General features: G+C 44.3%; 4 protein-coding genes across 5 annotated transcripts; 2 read left to right on the top strand and 2 right to left on the bottom strand.

Annotated features, from left to right (window-relative positions):
• Positions 1-1,208: 1,208 nt before the first annotated feature.
• Positions 1,209-4,191, top strand: sec22ba (SEC22 homolog B, vesicle trafficking protein a). The gene is made up of 5 exons (XM_030364956.1): positions 1,209-1,427; positions 1,540-1,649; positions 1,757-1,917; positions 2,179-2,325; positions 3,258-4,191. The coding sequence occupies exons 1-5, from the start codon at positions 1,353-1,355 to the stop codon at positions 3,410-3,412; spliced, it is 648 nt and encodes a 215-aa protein (XP_030220816.1). The 5' UTR covers positions 1,209-1,352; the 3' UTR covers positions 3,413-4,191.
• imp3 (IMP U3 small nucleolar ribonucleoprotein 3) lies at positions 4,055-9,988 on the bottom strand. The gene is made up of 7 exons (XM_030364958.1): positions 9,726-9,988; positions 9,278-9,385; positions 5,783-5,857; positions 5,434-5,513; positions 5,015-5,066; positions 4,860-4,932; positions 4,055-4,717 (listed from the first exon to the last, which is right to left on the bottom strand). Exons 1-7 carry the CDS (start codon positions 9,860-9,862, stop codon positions 4,691-4,693), a joined length of 552 nt encoding a protein of 183 aa, XP_030220818.1. The 5' UTR covers positions 9,863-9,988; the 3' UTR covers positions 4,055-4,690.
• A 649-nt stretch (positions 9,989-10,637) lies between these two features.
• Positions 10,638-19,109, top strand: LOC115549623 (UDP-N-acetylglucosamine transporter). Of its 2 annotated transcripts, none has more exons than XM_030364940.1 (8): positions 10,638-10,744; positions 13,301-13,571; positions 14,452-14,606; positions 15,176-15,298; positions 15,906-16,068; positions 16,519-16,637; positions 17,224-17,357; positions 17,566-19,109. In XM_030364940.1, exons 2-8 carry the CDS (start codon positions 13,370-13,372, stop codon positions 17,654-17,656), a joined length of 987 nt encoding a protein of 328 aa, XP_030220800.1. In that variant the 5' UTR covers positions 10,638-10,744; positions 13,301-13,369; the 3' UTR covers positions 17,657-19,109. The 2 variants fall into 2 exon arrangements, with proteins under 2 accessions (XP_030220800.1, XP_030220799.1); XM_030364939.1 differs by lacking the exon at positions 10,638-10,744 and adding an exon at positions 11,353-11,599.
• A 288-nt stretch (positions 19,110-19,397) lies between these two features.
• Positions 19,398-23,644, bottom strand: fam78ba (family with sequence similarity 78 member Ba). Its single transcript, XM_030364952.1, has 3 exons — positions 22,345-23,644; positions 21,640-21,919; positions 19,398-20,789 (listed from the first exon to the last, which is right to left on the bottom strand). Exons 1-3 carry the CDS (start codon positions 22,680-22,682, stop codon positions 20,547-20,549), a joined length of 861 nt encoding a protein of 286 aa, XP_030220812.1. The 5' UTR covers positions 22,683-23,644; the 3' UTR covers positions 19,398-20,546.
• Between the last annotated feature and the right edge of the window lie 101 nt (positions 23,645-23,745).

The raw sequence follows: 23,745 nt of genomic DNA, 5'->3' as shown, positions 1-23,745 counted from the left end.
ACCTGCAGGAGAGCGAAAATAATTAGACAAGACCTTGAATAGCCTGTAGGTCAATGAGTTTCCCCACACATGGCCGAATTGCTGCCAACTTGGGGAAGGGATGGACGCTTACATTATGAAAAAAATAATGACACTGTCTGTGTCATACCATTTGAAAGCTCTGACTTATATTTTTTGTGTGGAATAATTTGTATTCATATATGTAATCCAACAGCCTTTACAGGGGTATAATTAAAAGCAACCTTATTTAGCATCAGACATGCAGTACTCAGCTGACTAGCTAACACCGTCAGGTTCAGCAGATTAAACCCGTCGTTATTCAACCTTATTGATCCTAGTAATCCTACATCAATAACTGACTAAATAAAAGTTGTCAGTGATTCAGTAGGCTACTTAACTTCACGGTGCAGTGATACCTTCACAGCTGGCGAAATCGAGCTGACTATAGCAGGCAATGACTGAAAATCGGTCGTTTACCAAGATAATATATATATATATATATATATATATATATATATATATATATATATAAATATATATATATAATTACGCTGTGCCGGTCTGTGGACCCCTAGAAGCGGGCTTTGAAATATTTTCAGAAAAAATAGATAAAATTACAATTTAGGCTATAAGTCATGTTATTTCCTCCAACACTTGCATGCCATACACTTAAATCTCAGGTGCCTTTTTCTTGTGTTTCTCTTATGAATTGTAGTTTTTATAATAGGCCTATTATAATATTCATGCTGTAGCTTAAATTGTAATTTATTAATTATTATTTTTTACCGAAAAACATTTGGAAAACGTTGAAAAACAACGGGGAGAAAATCGAGTAGGCTACCGGTCCTCCAAAAATGTTTAGGGATATGCCGGCCTTTGGGGTTGCACCGTACGGTACACCCCCCATGGTTTCATAACATGGAGCCTGTCCTGTACGGTACACCCCCCCGGGTCACTATGGAGCCTGGTACATTGCACCTAGGGTTAAAGGCATCAAATCACTGTTAATAATGAAAATAATTCCTGAAACAATAAAAAAGTGTATGTTTTGTTTTATGCAAATACATTTTTGATTCATGAGTAGGCCTATGTATTGCTGATCATATGATTGTTTACAACATTATTTGAGTGACAGTGTTTTTTAAATGAACTTAGTAACCTTATATCTCTTAACTTGTAGACATGAGTTCCTGCACGGAGCCACTTGGTCGACACACGCCACATTTCCGGTCAACTTTTTTGTTCCTGTATCCTCAAACTTGACAGCTAACACCGGGAATTTTCACCCTTTACTTTTTGACCCAGGATTCGACTAATTGTTGCAAAAAAACCAACCAAGGTTATCCGTTAAAATGGTTTTATTCACGATGATCGCCCGTGTGGCAGACGGCCTGCCGCTGGCCGCCTCCATGCAGGAGAACGAACAGGTAAGGATGGAGTACCTTCACCACCATCTCATATGGTCATGTTGTCGGAAAACGTCCATTCTGTGGAATGAGCAAGTAAACCGCTGTTCTGTCCCAAACCTTGCCCCATCAGCCAGGAAGAGACCTGCAGAAATATCAGAACCAAGCCAAACAACTGTTCCGAAAACTGAACGAGCAGAGCCCTGACAGGTGTACTCTGGAGGCCGGTGACGTGTCTTTTCAGTGAGTGCACAGAAAGGGTTATACATGCGTTTAAACAGCCCCCCTTTCACATGGCAACATTACGGATGACTTTTGACAACAATAATGTAAACAAAACCTTTTTCCAGCTATTTGATAGAACATGGCGTGTGCTACCTGACCCTCTGTGAGGCTGTTTACCCCAAGAAGATGGCCTTTGGGTTCCTGGAGGACCTTCAAACTGAGTTCTATGACAACTACGGCAGGAAAGTGCCCACAGTAACCAGACCATATTCCTTCATTGAATTTGGTAATTATAAAAACGTTTTACACGTGTAGTGTCAATCATGAGCAGCTTATCATTGCCCAGATCTGGTCCCTCAAGGTGCTCCATGCTTATATACATTTTACACCTTTTTATATATTTTAATTAAACTGGTCCATATATTCTCTACATTAATTTGATATCTTCTACAGTAAAATCAAGCTTTCCTGTCAAGAAAACATTATCTGATTTTGATTATTTGTTGTAATTGACCGTGACGTTTTCAACACGTGTCCACTAAACTAGACACGTACATTCAGAAGATGAAGAAGTCCTACATTGACAGCAGGACCAGGAGGAATTTTGGCAGCATCAACACAGAGCTACAGGACGTCCAGAGAATTATGGTGGCTAACATTGAGGAGGTTCTGCAACGCGGAGAAGCTCTCTCTGGCAAGTACACTTGGTTAACTTATCAATTGATTTTCTCCATTATAGTCTTTTAGATTATTCTTAGAAGCAAATGTTGCTGATACATAACCACACTTTCACTGTACCATGTTTTAAGATTTGAATGTATCTTTCTAAAAATAGACGATGCACATAATCAACATACATATGATCAAGATTTAGATAGGTGGTTGATGGAAAGAAGACGGGACGAAAAATACATAACAGGACCAAACTTTGCAAGTTATAAAATGTCCACAGTATTGCTTTAAATTACCACACTGCATGCATTTTTGAACAACCAATAATCTGGTTATGGCGGTGTTGGCAAATGAAAGAAGAGATGTTATGTCAATCTGTTGGTATGGGGTTCCAGATGTTAGGGGGCAGTATTCTTGGAGGCCCTTTTTTAAAATGTATATGAACAGAGTGGAGGGAGGCCAAATACATTTTTTTTATAGCAGAGGTTTTTTTATCGCAGACCTTTAGTGTTTGCCAATAGCCTTTCAATTGGCTTTAGTGTAGACTCGCAAGCTTGCCCAGCTAGTGAGACGCAATCACACATCCCCAACATAAAAACTTGAAGCCTCCATGGTAAGATTATATATTATGTACTGGACCTTTTCCAGATTAAATCAGATTCTGATTGCCAAAGTCTTAATCTTCAGAACAGTGATCTGTCGTCCCAACGGTCGTGAGGATGAACAGCATTTTACTTGACTCTAGCTGACCAGCAGCTTGACCAGTAGATAACCCAGCTCTAGCCCCGCATTACTTTCAATGTTTCCTAACCAAAATATGGGTAGAAATCTCATATGAAGATACATGGGTTTATCCTCAATCTGTTAATTATAACCTTTTTCATTAAGTATTGAACACAAATGGTTAATTTATTCCTTGTCGCTAAGATGCGTGAATTTCCTCTTTTCTTCCAGCCCTGGACACTAAAGCCAGCAATCTGACCAGCCTCTCCAAGAAGTATAGAAGCGATGCCAAGTACCTGAACACCAGGTCCACATATGCCAAGGTGGCTGCCGGGGCCTTGTTCCTCATCACACTCATCATATATGTGCGTTTCTGGTGGCTCTGAGGAACCATACAAAGGACTAAGGAGTGGACCCATCTACCATCTCGCCTTTCGAAGGCCACCAGTTACATGTGTTTTCCTTTACTATTTACGGCTATACCTCTTTTACAGCAAGACAAGATCCTGTATGGGGCGATATTTGAAGAGTTGTCAGTTATAGTATGTTTACATGAACTACTTCTCTAACTCGTTAATGATGTGAAAGTCATGTGTGCCGATTTGTAAGAAGGGTACCCTCTATCCGTGGAAACCCTGGAAGATATGTTTACATGTTCCACATGTACACCAACCCTCTAACCCTACTACTGGGTTAGAGCAGCAGGGTGTGAAGGGGCTAACCCGTGAATATTAACCACCTTGGCTACCTGCTAATCTCAAGATTGATTATAGATTCTGGCAATAGATTCACCCGACCAGTTATAGATCCAACCCCATTCATCATCAGCAATGTTTGTTACAATATTGACAGTATAATTTAATTTCAACAAAACATCCATCTCAGCCAAGCTGAATTTCAACAAAGCATAATAACCTTTTGGAAAAGAGCCACATTTGTGGCGGTTATTTGAATTTGAAAAATCCCTCCATGAAGCCAACACAGCTTGCTGGACAGCTTGAGAGATAGGCCTAACACAAGCCGGGTTATTCAGGTTTCAATGTAGCCCCTGTTTTATTGGTTTAAAAAACAATTGTATGCAATGGACTTTTTAAATATGAGGACACTGTGACGACTTAAGTTTACAAAATAATCGTAGAATTATATAAAATGTGACCAAATCCTGTTTTCTTTGTTGTTACGCATTGCATTTAAGTCAGCAAAACTTAAACGTGTTTTACATATATGTACAGTTACAAAAGCAAGAACAATTTTGCCATTTCGAAAAGTACACAAAGGAATGGCAGTAGAAAAATGATGTCACATAACGTTGAGTAACGGGAAGGCATTTCACATCAACATAGATTTGGGCGCCTAGAATCCACTAAGGAGATGGTGTAGGCCGACATGTTTGGAGCAGTCCATTCAGCATTAGGCCATCTCTAATGTTCCTTGAGCATGAATAAACGAACATCAAGGCGCCTCTAGGACAAGGCGAATGTCATTCCTGTTCTTGACGCTCTTTGCACGAGTGGAGGGAGGGAGGGAGTAGACCTCGAATTTGAAGAAAGCGCTAGCTTAAACAAGTTTTCCGGGCAAGGCGTGTTCACCATTCCCTCTCCAGACCAATAGCGCTCTGGGTCTTTTGTTCATGGTAGTGATGGGTGATACTCAGCATGGGGACTCTATACCACAAGGTCAAAGTCATCCCTCTGAAAAAAGAAAGACAGAGGGACAACTATTAACCGACATTTACTGCAAACACACGACACATCAGTGTGAAACTGATGGCACACACATCTGTACATGAAGTAGATATTGAAATGAACCACTTGAAACAAAACAGAATCGAACCTCGTCGTTGTAATTCATGACATGCTGCTTAATCTTAGAAGAGTCAACCCATGTCACAAAGTCTTCCATGTTCCTGAAAAGCAATAAATCCATTATACTGGGATTATGATGGGTCAAAACAATTGGGTCAAATGTAGTTTTTAAATTACACTGACCTTGTAATGAGGAAAGCTGGGTCTGTGATGATCTCTGGTCCAACACGTACATCTAGACATGCGGTCAAGGACCCTTGACTAAAAAATATATTTTGGCATCTAGTGTTGAGGTTGCAGATTGACACATTGAATTTAGTGTGTACAACCGAAGGTTACAAGAAAGCTTTCCAGACGCCATTAAGTTGTATATAGTGCATCTGTAAGGCGGCCATTACAAAGGGTTGATATGTGTCAATAGATCCGTTTATTTATTGTAAAGTAAACTTGCGTGCTTCTGTCTGCTACTGAACCGTTTGGAGTACAATAGCTGACTGACTCCTTTAGATGCAAACTCATTTTACAATTTCAAGAAACTGCTAACAAAGGCACAGGCAGAGCTCCCAAAAAAAAATAGCCATTGGTTCACAAGCAAAGGATACGTCCCTGATCGATGAAGGTGATGGCTGTCTTGAGGTTCTGGGCCATGCGCAGGTTCACCATGATGCTGGGCAGTCTTCTCCTGAGGAGAGGCATTCAACATCAACCACCGCAGGATTGGACCGTCAAAGCTCATGATACAGGCACATGCATTTTTTTGAACGGCAGTTGTAGAGTAAGGACTGAGACACTTCATCATTCAACTGGAGAACTGCGACTTGGCAACAAACTGGTTTCAGTGTGGAGGTGACATTGACGGGTTGGAGTTCAACTAGATTTGTTTCCCCAACATTTCACAGGTTCAGCCCCATCTGTGTTTCTGAAACCCTCACAACGATGCTCCTGTATTACCTGCAGAATGAAGATGCGGTCACCTTCTCCGTGAGGGCCAGACTCAGTTTGGTAGGAATCAAACCTATACAGTATCTGAAATGAATAAATACAAATATTCAAAACAATGTTTGTTCAAAGTATAGATTTAGATCAGAAGTACTTAAAAAACAGGAATTTCTTCCAAGTTCCCCCTTTCCAGTTAATGTTAGCTGTACGATCAGTAACCGAATTGGGATTAACCTTCAAATACTCAAATGGAGTTAATCAATAAAACGCAGAGACCCCTTAGTCATAATGCTGAATGGACATGACAGCATTTATGAAGTACATGTTATCTTTTTGGCACCAATTTGATGACCACAGACAAAAGAAATAGATAATTGTATCCAACAATCCAGGTTTCTTATAGCCAATCAGAACATATGTTTTCAATATCAAATCAGCCAGAGCCATGGATTTAGCAACCAATTGGAGTTGCAGCACAAGAGACCATTTATGATGCACTTTTAAAAAGGTAAATTGTTAAATACCCAGATTGTATATTATCAGCACATCTGCATTAATGCATGTAACTGGATTATCCCCACTAAATGAGTCGGTTTTAGGGAACATTAACAGGTAATAGTTAAGGCTAATGTTAGACAGTTAGTGAAAAAAATTAGCATCATGCTATTCTCAAACAGCCTATTAATAGTTAATTTTGTTCCCTTAATGGCATTTCATTCAACACTGTTTTATAGAGAAAAGGCTTCTAAAATGGTTAAATATAACATTGTGCGACTAGAGGGGTGAATGAGGATATACACTAGTAAAATGAAACATTACTCAATAAGGAGGAACAGAGCTATTTTTGATACATCGTTATTGAGAGTACATATTTACATTTCTAAACATTGTAAAAACCAACCTTATGGGTTGAGCGTGGTTCTGAAATAATAAAATATTTCAGAACCTGAAAAAAAAAAATCGTATTTTTTCCTGTCTTCCTGTGAAAAAAATGCAAATGCAATTTTTCCCAGTATTTCGGAGACATTTGCATTACTGTAAATATGTGCATAGTAAAAAGACAGCTCAAATTAATACATTTATGTGGTTTTATGTGTCCCGCCTGGATGTGATTAAATGGAACATTTCAAAAGCTGATTCAGCCCATGCAAGATAAAGATACATTTATGATTCTTTTCAAGCAAAAAGTGAACATAAGGTAAATTAAAATGTAATATATTAAACATATCAATGTCAATATAAATAACTGCAGGGTACATAAGATATTTAACTAGAAATATTAAACACAATATCATAGTTCTGCTGATGTTGCTGATTGGATATCGCAAACCTATGTTCTGATTGGCTATAATTAACTAGTGGGGTATTCCACGAACGGAGGTTTAACAAACAGAGAACTCTAGGTTGATTGACCCTGTGCCAACTAAACCAGAGCTATCAGTTCCACCACACGGGTGATGCATTGGTTCAATCAACACAGGGTTGGTTAACACAGGGTTGTGCGCGTCCACCCCAAACCTATAAAGACGTGATGTATGGATCATGGAAAGCCTGGTCGAAATGGCGAAACGGGCCGCTTATTTCAATGAAATGGAACTCCAGGTTCTCCTGGAGAGCTATGACGAGGAGAAGGACATTATCACAAGAAAAGGGAACGCTAAAGCCTCTGGAACCTGGAGAACCAAAGCCTGGCAGCGGATCACTGACTACGTGAATGCGCAAGATGTCAAAAGCATGATCCTTAATTTTTGAGCCATGAATCCATCAATATCCAAGTTAAGCATACTTAATGTTCCTACCACATAACCCTTTTCTTCTAAAAAAAACTTGTACTCCGATGGCTCCCAAGCGGTCAGCGGATCATACAAACTTAAGCTTTTCCCACCATCATATTGGTATATTTTGTCAGTCCAACATTTAAATTGTCATACCATATTTGTCACTCCTGCATTTAAATATGCCCTTTTTTTTAAGCCAATCATAAAAAGACAGACAGTCGGCAGACGGGATCTGGCCCCCGGGGGAGGGGCTGGCAATAGACATACATTCAGGGCGCCCTGGTATGGAAGGGGGTACCTGGAGGCCATTTGAGGGTACCCCACTGGTTGAATGAACTGGTTTTTCAGTTTTTCTTGTATTTTAGATTTTGTTTGTCTTCGAAGTAACACATGCAAACCGTGTGCGTGCCGCAGCGCAAATGTTCCAAATGTGTTTTTTTTGGTAACTGGGTAGAAAACCTAAAAGTGACAATTCACCAACTTCACAGATCAAGATGGATCAGTGCTTGTAATGGAGCCGCCGGCTACGATCGAACATTCTCCAGTGGATGTAAGTCCGTTAGGACTTTAATACTTTCTGTTGTAAGCGCCTCTCAGCATACTCAGCCAATATTGCTCTTTGTATGATAGGAGGCCGATGAAAATCTTGGTCCGGCATCTCCAACATTATAGCCTAGATAAAACTACCATTTGCAAAAAACGGAGGGCTACGCAAATAGTCTGGAGTGAACTGAGGCCAGGTCTTTGATTGGTAGTGTTGGCTATGTAAGGCTATTTAAATATATTAAAGATCTGCGCGAGAATCTATATCTCTCCAGCAAAAAGTCATCCGGGTGCCAAGATGTCGAGCCGTGGTCTTATTAATCGCTCAGGTGGATTGCACAAATAATTTGTGCTCCGATTTCACCTCTCATCAAAAGGGCATGCCATTGTGAACCCACAAAATTTGCGGTGAACACAGGTTTAAATACCCAAAACCGGGTTATGTTCCAAACTTAACCTGCGCAAAACCTGCTCCGACCAGGTTTGTTTCAGAGCATATTATGTTTCTATAGTAACTAACATACCGTGTTCATTTTGGAACGGAAAACCTAGGGTTACCGCAAACCCTGGGTTACCGCAAACCCCGGCTTTGTGGAAAACCCCTCTGGTGTCTGGTTTGTGTATATATTTCTCCGTAGTCCCGTAAAAATATCCCAAAATTATGTGTCTCAATAGCAGGTTGTATCCACTAGATGAGAAATGTGCGAAAGCAGATCCGCCACTCACAACAAAAAGGTCTCACAGTTGAAAGAAACAACAATGTGCATTAATATAGATAGATGTAAAAGTATTTACTATTCGCAAATCTTAAATTAGCATTGTATAGTTTATGCTTTCATGCAGCAAACTATATTTACATGTGTGTACATTTACACCCTGATTTCCCTCCACTTGAATCCCATTGTGTTTCGTCATGAAGCGAAGGCACCAGTGCAGGGTTGTGTCTAAGCGACTAAGGGAGCCTAGCATCACAAACTTTCAGTCGCTATTCCTGCAGAGTGTACCCTATTCGTTAAAATATGAGTCTTATCTGAATGCATTTAATATTGGCGAGTTTACTGCCATTAAACACAATCAGATAAGCATTTGATTTTCACGAACATGGCACTCCATGGAGGGAATGGCCACGTCCTCATGGCTGGCGGCTGGACTGTGTCTTCTAAGCAACACGCTGTGCAGCACTTACAGTTTCTCCAGGAGCTGGGCTGTGCACTGAGCTCTGAAGCCGTCCTTCTCATCAACGTCACGGACCTTCTGGGCCAGATCTCGGATGTTTCGGCTGAGCTTGTTGTACCTGACACATGGGGGATGGGACAAGTGTGCTGTTAGTTGTACCGGACACATGTTATACCTGACACAAGTCTACTGTTAGTTACACCTGACACTGATCGTTATACCTGAAACATGTTATACCTGACACATGTTATACCTGAAACATGTCTGCCGTTAGGTGGCACTGTGAGATGCAGATGTAGGAGTAAGTTTGGCGAGAATTATAGCACTGTGAGGTTTACATGTTACGTGCTGATGAAGTAATTCGCATTTGTTAATCGATATCACTAAATTTAAAAATAGATGGATGATCATTTTTGATTCATAATGATATGATGAACACGGATGAGTAGGTTGCCTACTTTGTGTAATCCTCTCTCTTCTCGATGTGATACTTCCGGAGCACTTTGACCTCATGCAAGTTGTTGTCCACTTCCCAGTTGATAAAGTCCACCTTTTTCAAAAGCTTCTCCTCGTGAAATTTCAATTTCCGAACCATTTTGACCGTTCAGTTTACCAGAGACTAAGATATATTTGTGATTGAGGGGTGGTGCTGCGATGCGAGCAAGGGAAGGAAACGCATGTGCTGTTCTTCCTCGAAAGGGGACGTGTTTCCTTTATCAGGTCACCAGTGCTACAGCGCCCTCTAGCGTCCTGTAAATACTATACATGTTGTGTTGGTAACCACTCGGAATGATATATATATATAATTATTTATATTAAACTATTATTCGCCGAAGGCGAAGCGAATAGTGGGGAATAGCCCCCGAGACCGAAGGACAAGAAGGTTATTATTTGTTTTTATTAGCGGTTTATTTGTTTTTATAAGCGTGACGTAGCCTACGACCGTTTACACATTTTGCGATATATTACAATATCCCGAGTTTGAGAACTCAATCATGGGATATTTCCCAATATTCGGAGACAGCGATCCAATCAAATTGCACCATCTTAGGAGGTTCACGTGTAACATAATAAATATATCGATATATATAGATATATTTATATTATTATTATTTAAATTTAATAAGCCAAATACCTCTTGCCAAATACCTCTTGAGAAGCTATTAATACGGAGATGTTGGGTATTTGACAAATACCCAACATGCCACCCGGTGGAAAATGGGGATGCATTCATTACAAATACTATTTGTAATGAATGCATCCCCATTTTCCACCGGGTGGCGCAAAATCTATGTTTTCTACCAAGATTACTTCTAGAGTAAAATAGTTAGTAGGACGTGGCCTCCATGCGATACACTTTTTCTTCCCGCAATACACTTTTTCTTCCCGCAAGTCACCAAGAGAAACGGACGTGATAAATACACGGAGCTATGATACAATTTTAAGGTCCTCAACTCAGATTCAAAAATTCGGAAGGGTAAGATTATTATTTCCCAATTATATTTTTAAGATCATGGATAATTTCGAAAACATTATTATTATTAATTACGTTTTTCTTTGCAAGAAAGATTGTTCGTTTCTAATTTATTTGTATGTGAAGCCAGTTCCTATTGTTTGTATTCTACCTCCCATTTCTATACCTACATTTAGTGCATATACAAGTAGCCACAACATATATTTGCTTCTATTTAAAAAGATTAGAATATTATGATCGAGATTTCCTGATTCTGCATCAGGAAATCTAGATGGCATGCATGACTTACAAGTCAGCCACTGTAGAACCAATGAAGGAAAGATAGTAACGCATCACCCCCCCCCCCACACACACACACACACACACACACACACACACACACACACACACACACACACACACACACACACACACACACACACACACACACACACACACACACACAGGTAGACATAACAGTGATACATGCTTAGGCTTCAGATGCCTCTCAGAAGTTGCGGTTCTTGTTGCAGTAAGCATGCCTCTTCGATTGGTACCCTCCCCCTCCCCCTCCTCCCTCCCCTAAGGAGGTAATTTATCATCTGAAGGCGCACGGCAACGCCCCCTATTATGATCAAAGCATTTCCCACTTTTTCTTTGCTGTGGCATTCTAACATGTGACGTGGTTCCTCGCCAACATGGCCACCAGATAAACTGGTTAGTGCTGTAGTTGGAGGGAAAGCGCTGCGATAACTAAGAAGATCACTGGCGGTTTCCCATGCAACCAAGGCTAGGACCAACATGTCTAAAGTAGATATGGAAACAGATAGCTCATTGGAAGTCTGCTGTAATGAAACCACTAACAGCAGCAGCAGCAAGGTATGGACTCAGCGGTGTGTCTATACCTGTGTTGGAATTTGCCTGTTACAAATTGTTGTTTACCTTACATAAACAACAATTTGTAAACAAGTAGCGAGGACAGGCCATTAGTAGCGCTCGGACGCTTACCTGATCCATGCGCTGGGCAAGGTTAATTAGTAACTTGTGATTGAAGCGACGCACAAAAGTCCTGCTAAGCGTGTCATAAGAGAAGTTTGTGGTTAATACAGCGCTGGTAGTTGCAGAAAAAGTGTGAATGAATAGCCTATTACATTGACAGAGATAGGACTATATGTCAATGGAATGCCGTTTCTATGCAGACATTAATGTTCATTACTTACATTTCAAATGCTTATAAAGAGATTCTGTATTCAATCAGAAATAAGTAGGCCTAGGCTATAGTATATTTTTTCTCAAAATCCTCATTTAGAATAAAATTAAATAACTAACTTCAGTAGAGTGAAAAATCTTCCTGTAAATGTAACTACATCGACAGGGCAATGTCTTTCTGTGTGGATAGTGTTAGCATTTAGTCATTTTGACTTTGCTTGTGCAGCCCTGCCCAGTGGTCCGCGGAGCATAAGGGTCCCAGTGTGTGCTCCGCGGACCACACCTCTCCTTTCACTGCCATGTCTGCCGGCTCCCTCGCAGCACATCCACGCCTTGTGTTGCAGCCTTTACTCTGGGGCACGTCATAGGTTCCTTCTGTATGAGATGGCCACGTCAACTTTGAACCTCAGTCAGTTAACACAAAAAAGTCAAATTACATTTTGGATAGTTATTTTGTAGTTGGGGCAAGAGGTGTCTAAGCAAGAGTCCAGGAAACATGCATTAATGCACTCAGGGGCGCCGCTAGGGATTTTGGGCCCCATGAAAAGAACAGTATAATAATTTCTGTATTATAATTTCATCATCATTAGGGGCCTCTCTGGGCCCCCCTCCATCATGGGCCCCTAGAATCAGTCTCCTTTACCCCCCCTTTTCGGCGCCCCTGAATGCACTCAAGCAAGCTGCTCACTGTGGTTCTTGACGCTAGTGAAGGCTCTTGCCGTTAGTGTCTGTGTTTGCCGTGCCTGTTGCTTTTTGGGGTGGGGTGATTGTGTTAACGGCGAGTCAGGAGACCAGGAGGTGAGGTGAAAAAGTAAATAGCCGCCACTGAGCGTGTATAAATAGTAGCGTTGAGAAACTGCCTTCTGTCATGAGATAAGGAAGGCAAAATGAGTATAGCTTTTATTGATGCATGCGTACAATTTGCATGTGTGTATGTGCTTGTGTGTGTGACTATAAACCGTAATATCATATCATAATCGTAACTGATAAGAGCAATGTCCTGCATAGGCCGACGCCAAACATTCAGGTTACTACTCTATTCTTACCCTTGTCATTCTCTCACGGCTTGCTCTGGTGTATTACCTCAGAATTTGAATCTTACTGTGCCTGAGGACAGCCCCTGGAGAAATATTTCTGGGTTGAGGGTCCGTGATCAAAGCCCTTCTGTGCACTACAGATGTCTTGCAGGTGGTCAATTTAGCTCAAGGCCTCCCTTTGACAAGAGGAATGTATTGATGCGGCGAGGGACAACAAGGCTGTGTCAGGAAATGCTATCCTCCCTGTGTAGTATAATTGCAGAGTCTTTTTCTTCAGACTAACTTTTGTATACTTCCTTTAACCCCTCACTCTCGCTCCCTCATCAACCCGTAGGAACACCTTATCCCCCCTGACTCCAAGGAGCCTTCGTCTTCCCGTTCCTCCAGCGCCTCCGCGGGCACCATGACGTCGGCATCTCAGTCCTCCAGGATAAAGTACCTGTCGCTGGGCGTGCTGGTGGTGCAGACCACCTCGCTGGTGCTCACCATGCGCTACTCCCGCACCCTGCCGGAGGACGGCCCGCGCTACCTGAGCTCCTCGGCCGTGGTGTGTGCAGAGGGGCTGAAGATCCTGGTCTGCTGCCTGCTGGTCCTCAAGGAGCACAGTGAGTCAGGGGTCAGAGGTCAGGGGACGGGGAGGTCTGGCCCTCTCCCCGCGCTGTTATGGGCAACAAAACAGACAAGATAAGATAATGGAAGTAAAACCAGTGAAGATGCGACACTAGAATAACCTTGACACTAATACACTGTCGCAAAATAAAGTTGACCGAGGTGGAATGTTCCTGAAACACCCCGCCGGCCATTATGATTGGCTGTATATAATCTCCTTATTACATGGCTAGCTTCTAAAGAAATCAATATTTGACCAAAAATATAACGACAACAAAAATGTTATCTTCTGGATTTAAAAAGGATTTTATTACTGGAATAAATGTCCAAAGCGTCCATTGCAACTATCTATTATCAAGAAGCAGTCTGCTATACTGAAGTAATGGACCGCTGCTGCCATATTTGACCAATAAACATTGAGTATCCATATGCCAGTGAACCAGTGAGGGGAGGACTCCTGGCTTGACTCAAACCCGTGTTATCATTGGTCAATCAGCTCCCTGTTCCGATTCTGCCTAAGGGCATTTAGTGTGAGGAAGCCGGTCAAGAATGTTCACAATAGTTATTCAGCACATTTCTTACTTTACTCGGGTCTTTGGGAATCATTGTGCGTCCATACAGAGTTTGTAATGGCTAGGCTTAGGGCTGTTTACATTCCGGGGCATCGCCACAACAAAGGGATTCTGATTAACTATATCGGTCACGGATGTTTCAGTGAAGCCAGGAGATGGGGTTTGATTGTTTGATCGCATAATGTCTGCAGTAAAGTTGAACAGATGCACGTCTAATCCAGCTGACCCGGACTAGGGTGTGCATGCAAACATCCTGGGAGGGTTTATGGAGCGCGTCCTAACCCGTCCACGTCCTGACCGCTAGACTTCAGCCTCCGGGGCTTCCAGCAGCTGCTGAAGGAGGAGATTGTCCACAAGCCGCTGGACACGCTGAAGCTGGCCGTCCCTGCAGGGATCTACACGCTGCAGAACAACCTGCTGTACGTGGCCCTGTCCAACCTGGATGCCGCCACCTACCAGGTAGTCGGTGTGTGGGTGTGAGTGTCGCTGTGCGTGCCGGTCTTTCGAGGACGGTGTACAATAGGTTTTATCCGCCCATGTGTAAATAGCAACCTGGTGTTATTTGCATTGTATTGAAATGAGTGAATCATTCCCACGCAAGCGGCCGCAGTCCTCTGCTTGGCTTGCTGCCTAACCCTGTTATGGAATATGAGGGAATACATATTTTGGGTGGATTCCTCAGAGCCATAGCAACAGGACGACTCTGTGACTTGTGACTATCAATCTATTTAAGCAAAAGTGGGTCGACAGTAAGAGAAAAAACATAAACTACACTGTCCTGGCCCTTCCTAGATCCTTGCGTTCCTCCAACTACAGCACTAACCAGTTTATCGGGTGACCACGTTGCCGAGGGAACACGTCACATGTTAGAATGCCACAGCAACGAAAAAGTCGAAAAACGTTGGTGTGTGTGTGTGTGTGTGTGTGTGTGTGTGTGTGTGTGTGTGTGTGTGTGTGTGTGTGTGTGTGTGTGTGTGTGTGTGTGTGTGTGTGTGTGTGTGTGTGTGTGTGTGTGCGGTAACCACCAGGTAACCTACCAGCTGAAGATCCTCACCACGGCGCTGTTCTCTGTGTCTATGCTGGGCAGGAGACTGGGCCTCTACCAGTGGCTGTCCCTGGTCATCCTGATGGCGGGCGTGGCACTAGTGCAGGTACCGACCACAGAGTACTGCGGCCCTCTTTTCCCAGCGGCCATCTTAGTTCTCAATGCTAGCTGGATGCCAAAGAGGGCCTTGAGCGGAAAAAGGCCAGAAGGTGATTGGTCGGAGGATTGATAAAGAGAATTAAAGATGTTAATCCAGGGCTCCCTTGTAAAAAGAGATTTCAATATCTCAATGGGATTTCATCTGGTTAAATAAAGAAAAATAAAATAAAATTGACAGATGGTAATTAAGGCTAATTCTAATTAGAACAATCTATTATCTTTAAATTATGTTTTAATGATGTCGTAATTGGGGTTATCCCTATGTTCCCCGGGTCCTATGTTCCCCGGGTCGGGGAACATAGGACCCGGGGAACATAGACGCGCTCCCTCGTAATTAGTCATGTTTAGCAATGTATTGAAACGTGCAGCCTCTAAGTTGAAGGCGGTTTCAATGACGTTGCCATTTTAACTTCAGTATTCAAAACAAAGTAGTCACAACACACAACAAGTATTGGCTTACTGGCTTACGTTAAGACATTAAACAATGTTGTCTGCCAAGACCAGCACGTCTTTCCATGTTTGACGTGTCCCAACACGCTAATGTTGATTGACAGTGGCCCAGCGATTCCCCGGCGGAGAAGCTGTCGGCGGGCTCCCAGTTTGTGGGCGTGCTCGCGGTGCTCATTGCCTGTGTGTCCAGCGGCTTCGCTGGCGTCTACTTCGAGAAAATACTGAAGCACACCAAACAGAGCGTGTGGTTGCGCAACATACAGCTAGGTGAGCGTGCGTGTGTGCGTGCGTGTGTGTGTGTGTGTGTGTGTGTGTGTGTGTGTGTGTGTGTGTGTGTGTGTGTGTGTGTGTGTGTGTGTGTGTGTGTGTGTGTGTGTGTGTGTGTGTGTGTGTGTGTGTGTGGAACAAGGTGATCAAGGTGATTAGGTAAATCCTTCAGTTTCAGTTCACTTTATTGGCAACCCTTTCTTTAACAAATACAATGACAGAGGTATTACTCATTGGGACAGAGTTAGATTATATATATATATATATATATATATATATATATATATTGTAACAGATGGATTACTCTCCTGTCAAGCCATTAAGCAGTAAGCCAGTAAGGTTTATTTGGGCTTATTTTGTGTCAACAAAAAAGTACAATGCCATAAACTTCATCTCATCACTCTCTTCCCTCTATCTTTCCTTCCTCTGCTGGCTCCTTGGCTCTGACAGGTGTGTTTAGCTTTGTCTTCGGCCTCTTCGGGATGATCCTCTACGATGGAGCGAGGCTCGTGGATGATGGGATGTTTCAAGGCTTCAACACTATCACATACACGGTGATCTTCTTACAGGTACGATCAAGTCCTCCTTTGCTGTGTGGCAGGATAGTGTAGTCATGACCAGGCCAGTACTGAACTCCCAGCCCAAAGGTGCCGTGTTCAGACCCCAGTGTCTGCAGTCGGTTGCCTGTGTGCATGTTTAAGAAGGAATGTGGCTCAGGAGGTAGAGCGTGTTGGCTTGTAGCCGGAAGGTTGCTAGTTGGATCCGCAGCTCCTCCTAGCTGGGTGTCGAGGTGTCCCTGGTCAAGACACCTCACCCCAACTGCTCCCGGCGAGCTGGCTGTCGCCCTGCATGGTTGACAACGCCATCGGGGTGTGAAAGTGTGTATGAATGGGTGATTGTTAGGCAATATTGTCAAGCGCTTTGAGTGGCCACTGGTTAGAAACGCGCTGTATTAATGCAGTACATTCACCATTTAAAAGACAACTTTGGGACATTTCCACCTGGACCCTATTACCCTATTATCACCGTGCCGATACTAAGAATCAATATAAGGTAGGTGTCATCATTGTGGGTGTGTGAGTACGAGTAAGAGAGTGGCATGACTGTTAGTTGTGTATCTTGTATCTCTTCAAACTAACAGAGGTGCGTTTGCAGGCTGTGGGCGGGTTGGTGGTAGCTGCTGTAATTAAATACGCAGACAACATCCTTAAAGGTTTTGCCGGGTCGCTGTCGATCCTCGCGTCCACAGTCATCTCCTTCTTCTGGCTGGGGGACTTCGTCCCTACCAGGTAAATACTTGCAAGGTTCTCTTCGAAAATACCCTGATGAATGAATGACCTGAGGCTGCTACTTCACACAATTCTCTCTCTCTCTCTCTCTCTCTCTCTCTCTCTCTCTCTCTCTCTCTCTCTCTCTCTCTCTCTCTCTCTCTCTCTCTCTCTCTCTCTTTCTCTTTCTCTCTCTCTTTCTTGTGTGTGTGTGTGTTTGTTTGTGTAGCTTCTTCCTGGTCGGTGCATTGCTGGTCATCGCCGCCACCTTTCTCTACGGCCTCGAGCGTAAGCCAGCCCCTTCGCCTGTCAAAGTCTAGGTGTGGATACTAGAAGAACCAAGTGCCTCCTTCACCTACTTCATCATCAGGGACAGTTTCTGCCCTCTGGTCCGCAGTGGAACCGGGAGAAGAGCCATGATCAAGTGTCCCGTTGAGATTGACCAGATCTCCAATAACCTGGTCCCAATGGCAATGGGACCAGCTAATGTTACTGCTGACTTGCACAGAAGAAGAAGGGGGGCGTAATAATGGCATTAACTATTTTTAATATTATTGGGTCTTGAAGAAACTGTAATTTGTATTTGGGTACTGAAGGGAACTGTTCTGTTGTTTCACACACACGCATGCAAACACGGCATGGCACGCATTGTTCAATACTTGGAAAACAAATCCAGCGTCTACCCATGAACTGTTGCTACAATGTGAATGTTTTTTTATAGGTTAATATATTTAAAACCATTTATTCATGTTTAGAGAATTTAGGGTGTTTTTTTTCTTGTACTTGTAAGGGTTCTGATGGTAATGTGTATTTCCTACAGGGACATGCATAGAGAGCAATTTTATAAATGAAGTTGTCGAATGTGTTCTGTTACAAGTCGATTGATGCAGGGCTGGCAGCTCACTTAAAATGTAATGAATTCATTGATAAATGTCAGAAGCGCATCACATCCTCTCCTTTCACATGCATGCACATACTGCCCTCAACCACCATCTCCGAATGCCGGAGAGCAGGGAATGTCCTTACTCGCCTCCACGGCAAGAGATGGAAGTTGTAAGGACTATTGAGATGGGGACATCAGAAGGAGAGGTCACTCAGCCTAATCCTGTTTAAAACAAGATCTCGCTCTTGTGAATTAAGTCCTTAGCCTTTTCTGTCAACTGGTATCGCATGGCATTAATACTGCCAGGGTTGAGGGTTTGATTTTCGAAAAGGCCTCCCAGTCTAAGAAAACATTCACTCACGATACAGAGACACTTTGGATAAAAGCGCTGCGCTGTTTTTGTGTATGAGCAGAGAGAACCGTTGCAGGGTAGCGGGCCACAGATGGACAGGTGAGGGCTCCCCTGAGCAGGGCAGATGGAGGCTGAGTCATTGGACTCTAGGGGTGGGATAAGATGGGGGTGGGAGGGGGGTACTTGAAGAACATGAGGCAGTGATAGGTTGACATTTCTTTTGTTGGTTCTTCTTGGTTATTCAACTAGTTGACAAGATTCCTGCTAAACTGAATGAAGTGTGGATATGGCGTGTTTGTGGAGCTGTTCCCTCCCTCCCGGGGACTACAGATGTAATTAAGCTTGCAGCAGCTCTGGTGCCATCTATGCATTATACACTGTCCCTGCGAAATTAACCCATCAAAGAATCGAATAAATTATTAAATGGGGCTGTTTCATATCTAATCACACATGATCAATGACTGTGAATTGAGGTCTCTCATGGACAGTTTCTATCTGCAAATGTTGTCTTATACATTAAAAGTTAAATGTATTATTGGTCAAAGTAAGTGTACTGCTTGTGAAAGAAACAAAAATGTACCCCCCCCCCATCATCCCCATATAGCATTACGCAAGTATCTTTACATTGAGCTAGCCCCCCCCCCCCCCCTTCCTCTGGCTGTAATCCGGATTCAAGAACCTTCCATCCAGCACTGATGCTATTACAGTAGTAAGTAGTCATCAACCAACACCTCATCCGTTTGTTGCTAGCTTGTGGATGTTTGGTGGCAACAATCCAAATCATGCACTTGGCACTTGAATCATGAAGAACTTTGAAACAATCACATAAATAACTTAATCTTTTATTCAATGTGGTAGCAGCACACCCTTCCACGACCTGTAACTCCTACAGATATCCTTACACCGGAGCCAGGAGGTACACAGAATGTAACTCTTATGAAATATCAATGGTGAAGGAATTCAGTAAACTTACTTAACCTTTATAAACCAGTAACAATAAATCTAAAAGCCTTTAATTGATGCGCACCTTACTTCCAGTTTCTAATTATTTGATAGACAGGTGATGATTCCCATTCCTTTCATTCCAAGCTGCTGCTCTACAAACTGTTTGTGAATGGTATTTATGGATTTTCAACTTATAGTGTACGGCGGATATACTTAAAATGTTTCTATCTTTATAGCTCTGAATGTGTCCATGGAAAGTGGTACTCAATGGAATATAACTTTTGAAATTACCCGCAGCAAAATAAGAACTTCGCTTATAAATGAGATATCAATGAATAACTACTTGAATACTGTAGATGGGAGTACTTTTCCCGAAAATTAGAGGACAACTGTTTTCTGACCTTCCAGGTTGGGATTCGTGAGTAATTGATCAACTGACGGCGATTTTGGGGCTGTGGTGGTTCTTACACCACAGAGATGAGTTTCATCCCATCGCTGGATGTCCAAGTCAATGCACATTCACCTCCATCCAAAGCCCCATCAGCAGGTATCAAGTTGTAAAAATAAAGAAAATAAGGAGAAGTAACGCCATTTCCACGCCGCTACAACACCGTTTAACTTCTCTTTCTCTTTCTCCCTCATGCAATTAAATACAATATGATGCGGGATGCAGTTCCCTTTGTGGCACACACACTGGAGCAGAAAGTTGGTTCCCCCTGGCCCAAGGGCAGACCGTCCGCTGGAATATACCAGAAGTGGCCCAGAAGCCAAACAGAGCTTAATACAACGTCGAAGGACTGGCTGGACACACGCCTGCTGCTACTCTTGGCCCTCCTGAGTGGGCCAAGATTAACTACTTCCCTGCTCTTTTTGTCATAATGCGCCAATATACACGAACCAAAAACCAAAGGGTGAGCCCATGGTGCTTTTGAGCCGGGGTACCCTCGGTCCGTCCGCTGTCTCTCTCTCTCTCTCTCTCTCTCTCCCTCTCTCTTTTATTTTGCGCTTTTATTTTATTTATTTTGCGCTTTTATTTTGGCGGGATGACCACGAGGGGGGGCCCTCGCCGGGGCCTCCACATGAGCACCTGGGCGTCGTTGGCGTTGGGCCGGCCCAGCGCGTTGGGGGGGATGGGCTCCTGGTAGTTGAGGATGTGGGGCTGCTCGTGGTGGGCCCGCCCCACCAGGGAGGCCCGTGAGCCCAGCGGCCGGTCGGGGTCCACGGCGATGTCCACCCGCATGCGCCAGCGGACCGTCTGCAGCACGATCCTCTCCTGCAGGGTAGGCGGACGTGGAGAGGTCCCTTTACAAACCGAGGCCTGGAGGCTAGCAGGTTTATCTCTGTACTAAAGAGGCTTCTCTTCCTAAAGCCATTTCAGCCTCAGCCGTGTTACACTCAGCGGTCTGAACTTCTTAATGAGTGGATCCATAAGGAGACAGACGCCTTCTCTATAGAGGGCGTCCACCTCTGGTTCAGATCCTGAAAACTTTATTCATTATCCATCAGACAGTGGGGCAAATAGTGACTCTGGAGTGGTGAGAGAGCCAGAGACAGAAACAGAGGATTCTAACCAAAAAGCAACAAAAACACAGCGCAAATGCATGTAAAGCACAGACAAGAAAAACAAAACAGAATCATTTAACGTGCAGCAAGTTTCCCCACAGAGTGCGCCTAACCCAGGGGCCAGCAACCCGCGGCTCTGGGGCTGAATGTGGCTCCTCCACCTCTCTACAGTGGCTCCATGTTGCTTGGAATATATTTTTAATAAATACATTTTATCTATATTTTTTTATCTCAAAGGGATCACCTCTTATTTTGAAGATCACGGTGGTCCTATGACACTAAAATAGCTCAATAAATTGGTTTTAGTATTAGGTCAACCAAAATAAACGTCATATCCTACACCCCCACATTTCATAAATGCAACCAACTATAGTCTATTGGTTATTTTATATGTAGTATAACTAAACACAAAACGTGAGACGCTGTGTTATCTTCATTTTAAGGGTCGAACAGGTCTCCAGATGGATTTATTTTGGTGGGAGAGGGACCAGAGATGGCTCTTTAGGGCGTGAGGGTTGCCGACCCCTGGTTCAACGGTGGTTCCCGTGTGTCCGTAGTACCTTGGTGACGGAGTTCATGGCGACCAGCCAGGTGATGAAGCTCTGGTCGCGGGTGATGTGGGTCAGCATGGGCGTGTTGCTGTTGCTGATGGGCACGGCCCAGGTGACGCTGGGGTAGAAGTTGTCGTTCATGCAGACGGTGAGGCGCGAGGCCTTGGAGGTGGGGCCGGTCAGCGTCACCGTCTCCGTGGTGTTGCCGTACCACGGGTAGCTGCCGCCGTCCGAGTCGCTGATGGCCTTCACCCGGCCCTCACGCAGCTCAGGGAGCTCCCAGCTGGACCTGGGTGTGTGTGTGTGTGTGTGTGTGTGTGTGTGTGTGTGTGTGTGTGTGTGTGTGTGTGTGTGTGTGTGTGTGTGTGTGTGTGTGTGTGTGTGTGTGTGTGTGTGTGGATGGGCAGCAGAGCGTATGGGACTTTTCAGAAACACAGGTGTAACTCAAAATGCGCACAAACACCACACACACATACACACACACACACACACACACACACACACACACACACACACACACACACACACACACACACACACACACACACACAAACACACACACACACACACACACACACACACACACACACACACACACACACACACACACACACACACACACATCTTTACAACTTTCACCTAAACTTGTGGGTGATACTTTATGAAGTCCCCCCCCCCCCCATACACACATCTCTCTCTCTCTCACACACTCACATGCCAATGTCCCCGTAGGTGTTGTAGAACTCCATCTGGGTGCAGGCCTGGATCCAGCCCACCACCCAGGTCTCGTTGCGGGGCACCGGGGGCATGACGATCCCCGCGGAGGCCCGGAAGTACGGCGTCTTGTAGCGGAGCACGATGGGCGAGTTCTCCTCGATGACGGTGGCACACTGGTCGATGGAGGCGGAGACCTCGTACACAACGATGTTCTCCCGCCGGATGCGCGGCTTGCATGCGATGCTCTGGAGGCATCCCATGGTGCTCGCGAGCAGCAAAGTACTTAGCAGAACCAGGTAAGAAAGGTGCCCAGGACCACGAGCCAGTCCGCTCATTGGTTCGTCTCCGATTCGACCCTTGCCTCGGAGAAGAGCAGGTTCAATCTCCCGAGTGTCTCCTCATGTTTGAATGGTGCTGGGTCACGTTAAATACCAAGACATTTCGACCTGGAAATGAAGGATTGGCGGGGGGGGGGGGGGTTGTTTTGGTATAAAAGTAAGCAATATACAGCTTTGTATATCTTTTTAATTCAATGTATTAGTGAAACGGCTTTGAGAGCGGGGGGAAGGTAGCACTGAGCTCCGCAGCCTCCTTCCCCCTTTCGGTGTGCCGAGTGCCGCACTGCCCTTGGTGCTTGTCCCCAGAAACTGCGATCCGGCCTCCCCCGGGCGGTTCTGCAGGACCCCTGACGACCCCTTTACACCGCCTCGAATCCCTTCGTCCGGCCGCCGCGCGTCGGTGCCCCTCGATCCTCGTGCTGTGCTGTGGGCTCCGTGTTGTCATGTCAGGAGACGACGGGGGCAGCAGGTGCGTCAACGAAGGGCGAGATGCCTTTTGTTTATTAGCCTACATTCGCCCGATGCCCTCAAAGAGAGGAACCGCTGCAGGACGACCACGAGGTGCTCGCGCGCTCCATCCCGGTTGATCCGGTGTTGTGGCAGAAATCAATGCAATCTCGGCCAATAATGTGGACACACCGGGTAAAGGATGGGTTTGAATTTAACGTCTGCCGTGCAGCACACGTCCATTCTTGAAACATAAGGTGTGCATGAATGGTGTGTCGTGAATGGATGCACCGAGGGCGCGTACGGAAAATATCCAAACCTTTTATCCAGCGCACGAGATCGCCTCGAGGAGGTGTGCTAATAAATCAATATCCTGTTTTTCACCTTGTCAACATCGTCGCTTCTAATGACCCAAGCCCAAAGCATCCTTCCCTGGTCCGTTAGCCGGGCGGTTCAGTGTCGACTTGGTGCTGATGCTGAGGAAACAGGGCAACGCGAGGGAGGGGCGTCACCCGACCTCTGCATCACGAAAAAAAAAAGAATGTGCAAGTGGGCGTGTCATCGTGGCGCGTGGCACGCCCATCTGCGGTTCTAATCAGTGTTGCCAGATTTG

Source organism: Gadus morhua, chromosome 8 (genome assembly GCF_902167405.1).
Source record: "Gadus morhua chromosome 8, gadMor3.0, whole genome shotgun sequence".
In the NCBI taxonomy this organism is placed as follows: Eukaryota; Metazoa; Chordata; class Actinopteri; order Gadiformes; family Gadidae; genus Gadus; species Gadus morhua.
The sequence above is the reverse complement of the archived record's forward strand: the minus strand, read 5'-3'. Positions and strand labels throughout refer to the sequence as shown.

Coding starts and splice junctions, on each gene's coding strand:
- fam78ba (XM_030364952.1), bottom strand. CDS start 22,682: ATGAGCGGACTGGCTCGTGGTCCTGGGCACCTTTCTTACCTGGTTCTG. Junction 21,920..22,344: donor ACCTACGGGGACATTGGCAT/GTGAGTGTGTGA, acceptor ACACACACCCAG/GTCCAGCTGGGAGCTCCCTG. Junction 20,790..21,639: donor CCATGAACTCCGTCACCAAG/GTACTACGGACA, acceptor CCTACCCTGCAG/GAGAGGATCGTGCTGCAGAC.
- sec22ba (XM_030364956.1), top strand. CDS start 1,353: ATGGTTTTATTCACGATGATCGCCCGTGTGGCAGACGGCCTGCCGCTG. Junction 1,428..1,539: donor CCATGCAGGAGAACGAACAG/GTAAGGATGGAG, acceptor TTGCCCCATCAG/CCAGGAAGAGACCTGCAGAA. Junction 1,918..2,178: donor ATATTCCTTCATTGAATTTG/GTAATTATAAAA, acceptor CCACTAAACTAG/ACACGTACATTCAGAAGATG.
- imp3 (XM_030364958.1), bottom strand. CDS start 9,862: ATGGTTCGGAAATTGAAATTTCACGAGGAGAAGCTTTTGAAAAAGGTG. Junction 9,386..9,725: donor AAGAGAGAGGATTACACAAA/GTAGGCAACCTA, acceptor CCCATGTGTCAG/GTACAACAAGCTCAGCCGAA. Junction 4,933..5,014: donor CCAGCTTTCCTCATTACAAG/GTCAGTGTAATT, acceptor ATTGCTTTTCAG/GAACATGGAAGACTTTGTGA.
- LOC115549623 (XM_030364939.1), top strand. CDS start 11,522: ATGTCTAAAGTAGATATGGAAACAGATAGCTCATTGGAAGTCTGCTGT. Junction 13,572..14,451: donor GCTGGTCCTCAAGGAGCACA/GTGAGTCAGGGG, acceptor CCTGACCGCTAG/ACTTCAGCCTCCGGGGCTTC. Junction 15,299..15,905: donor CGGGCGTGGCACTAGTGCAG/GTACCGACCACA, acceptor GTTGATTGACAG/TGGCCCAGCGATTCCCCGGC.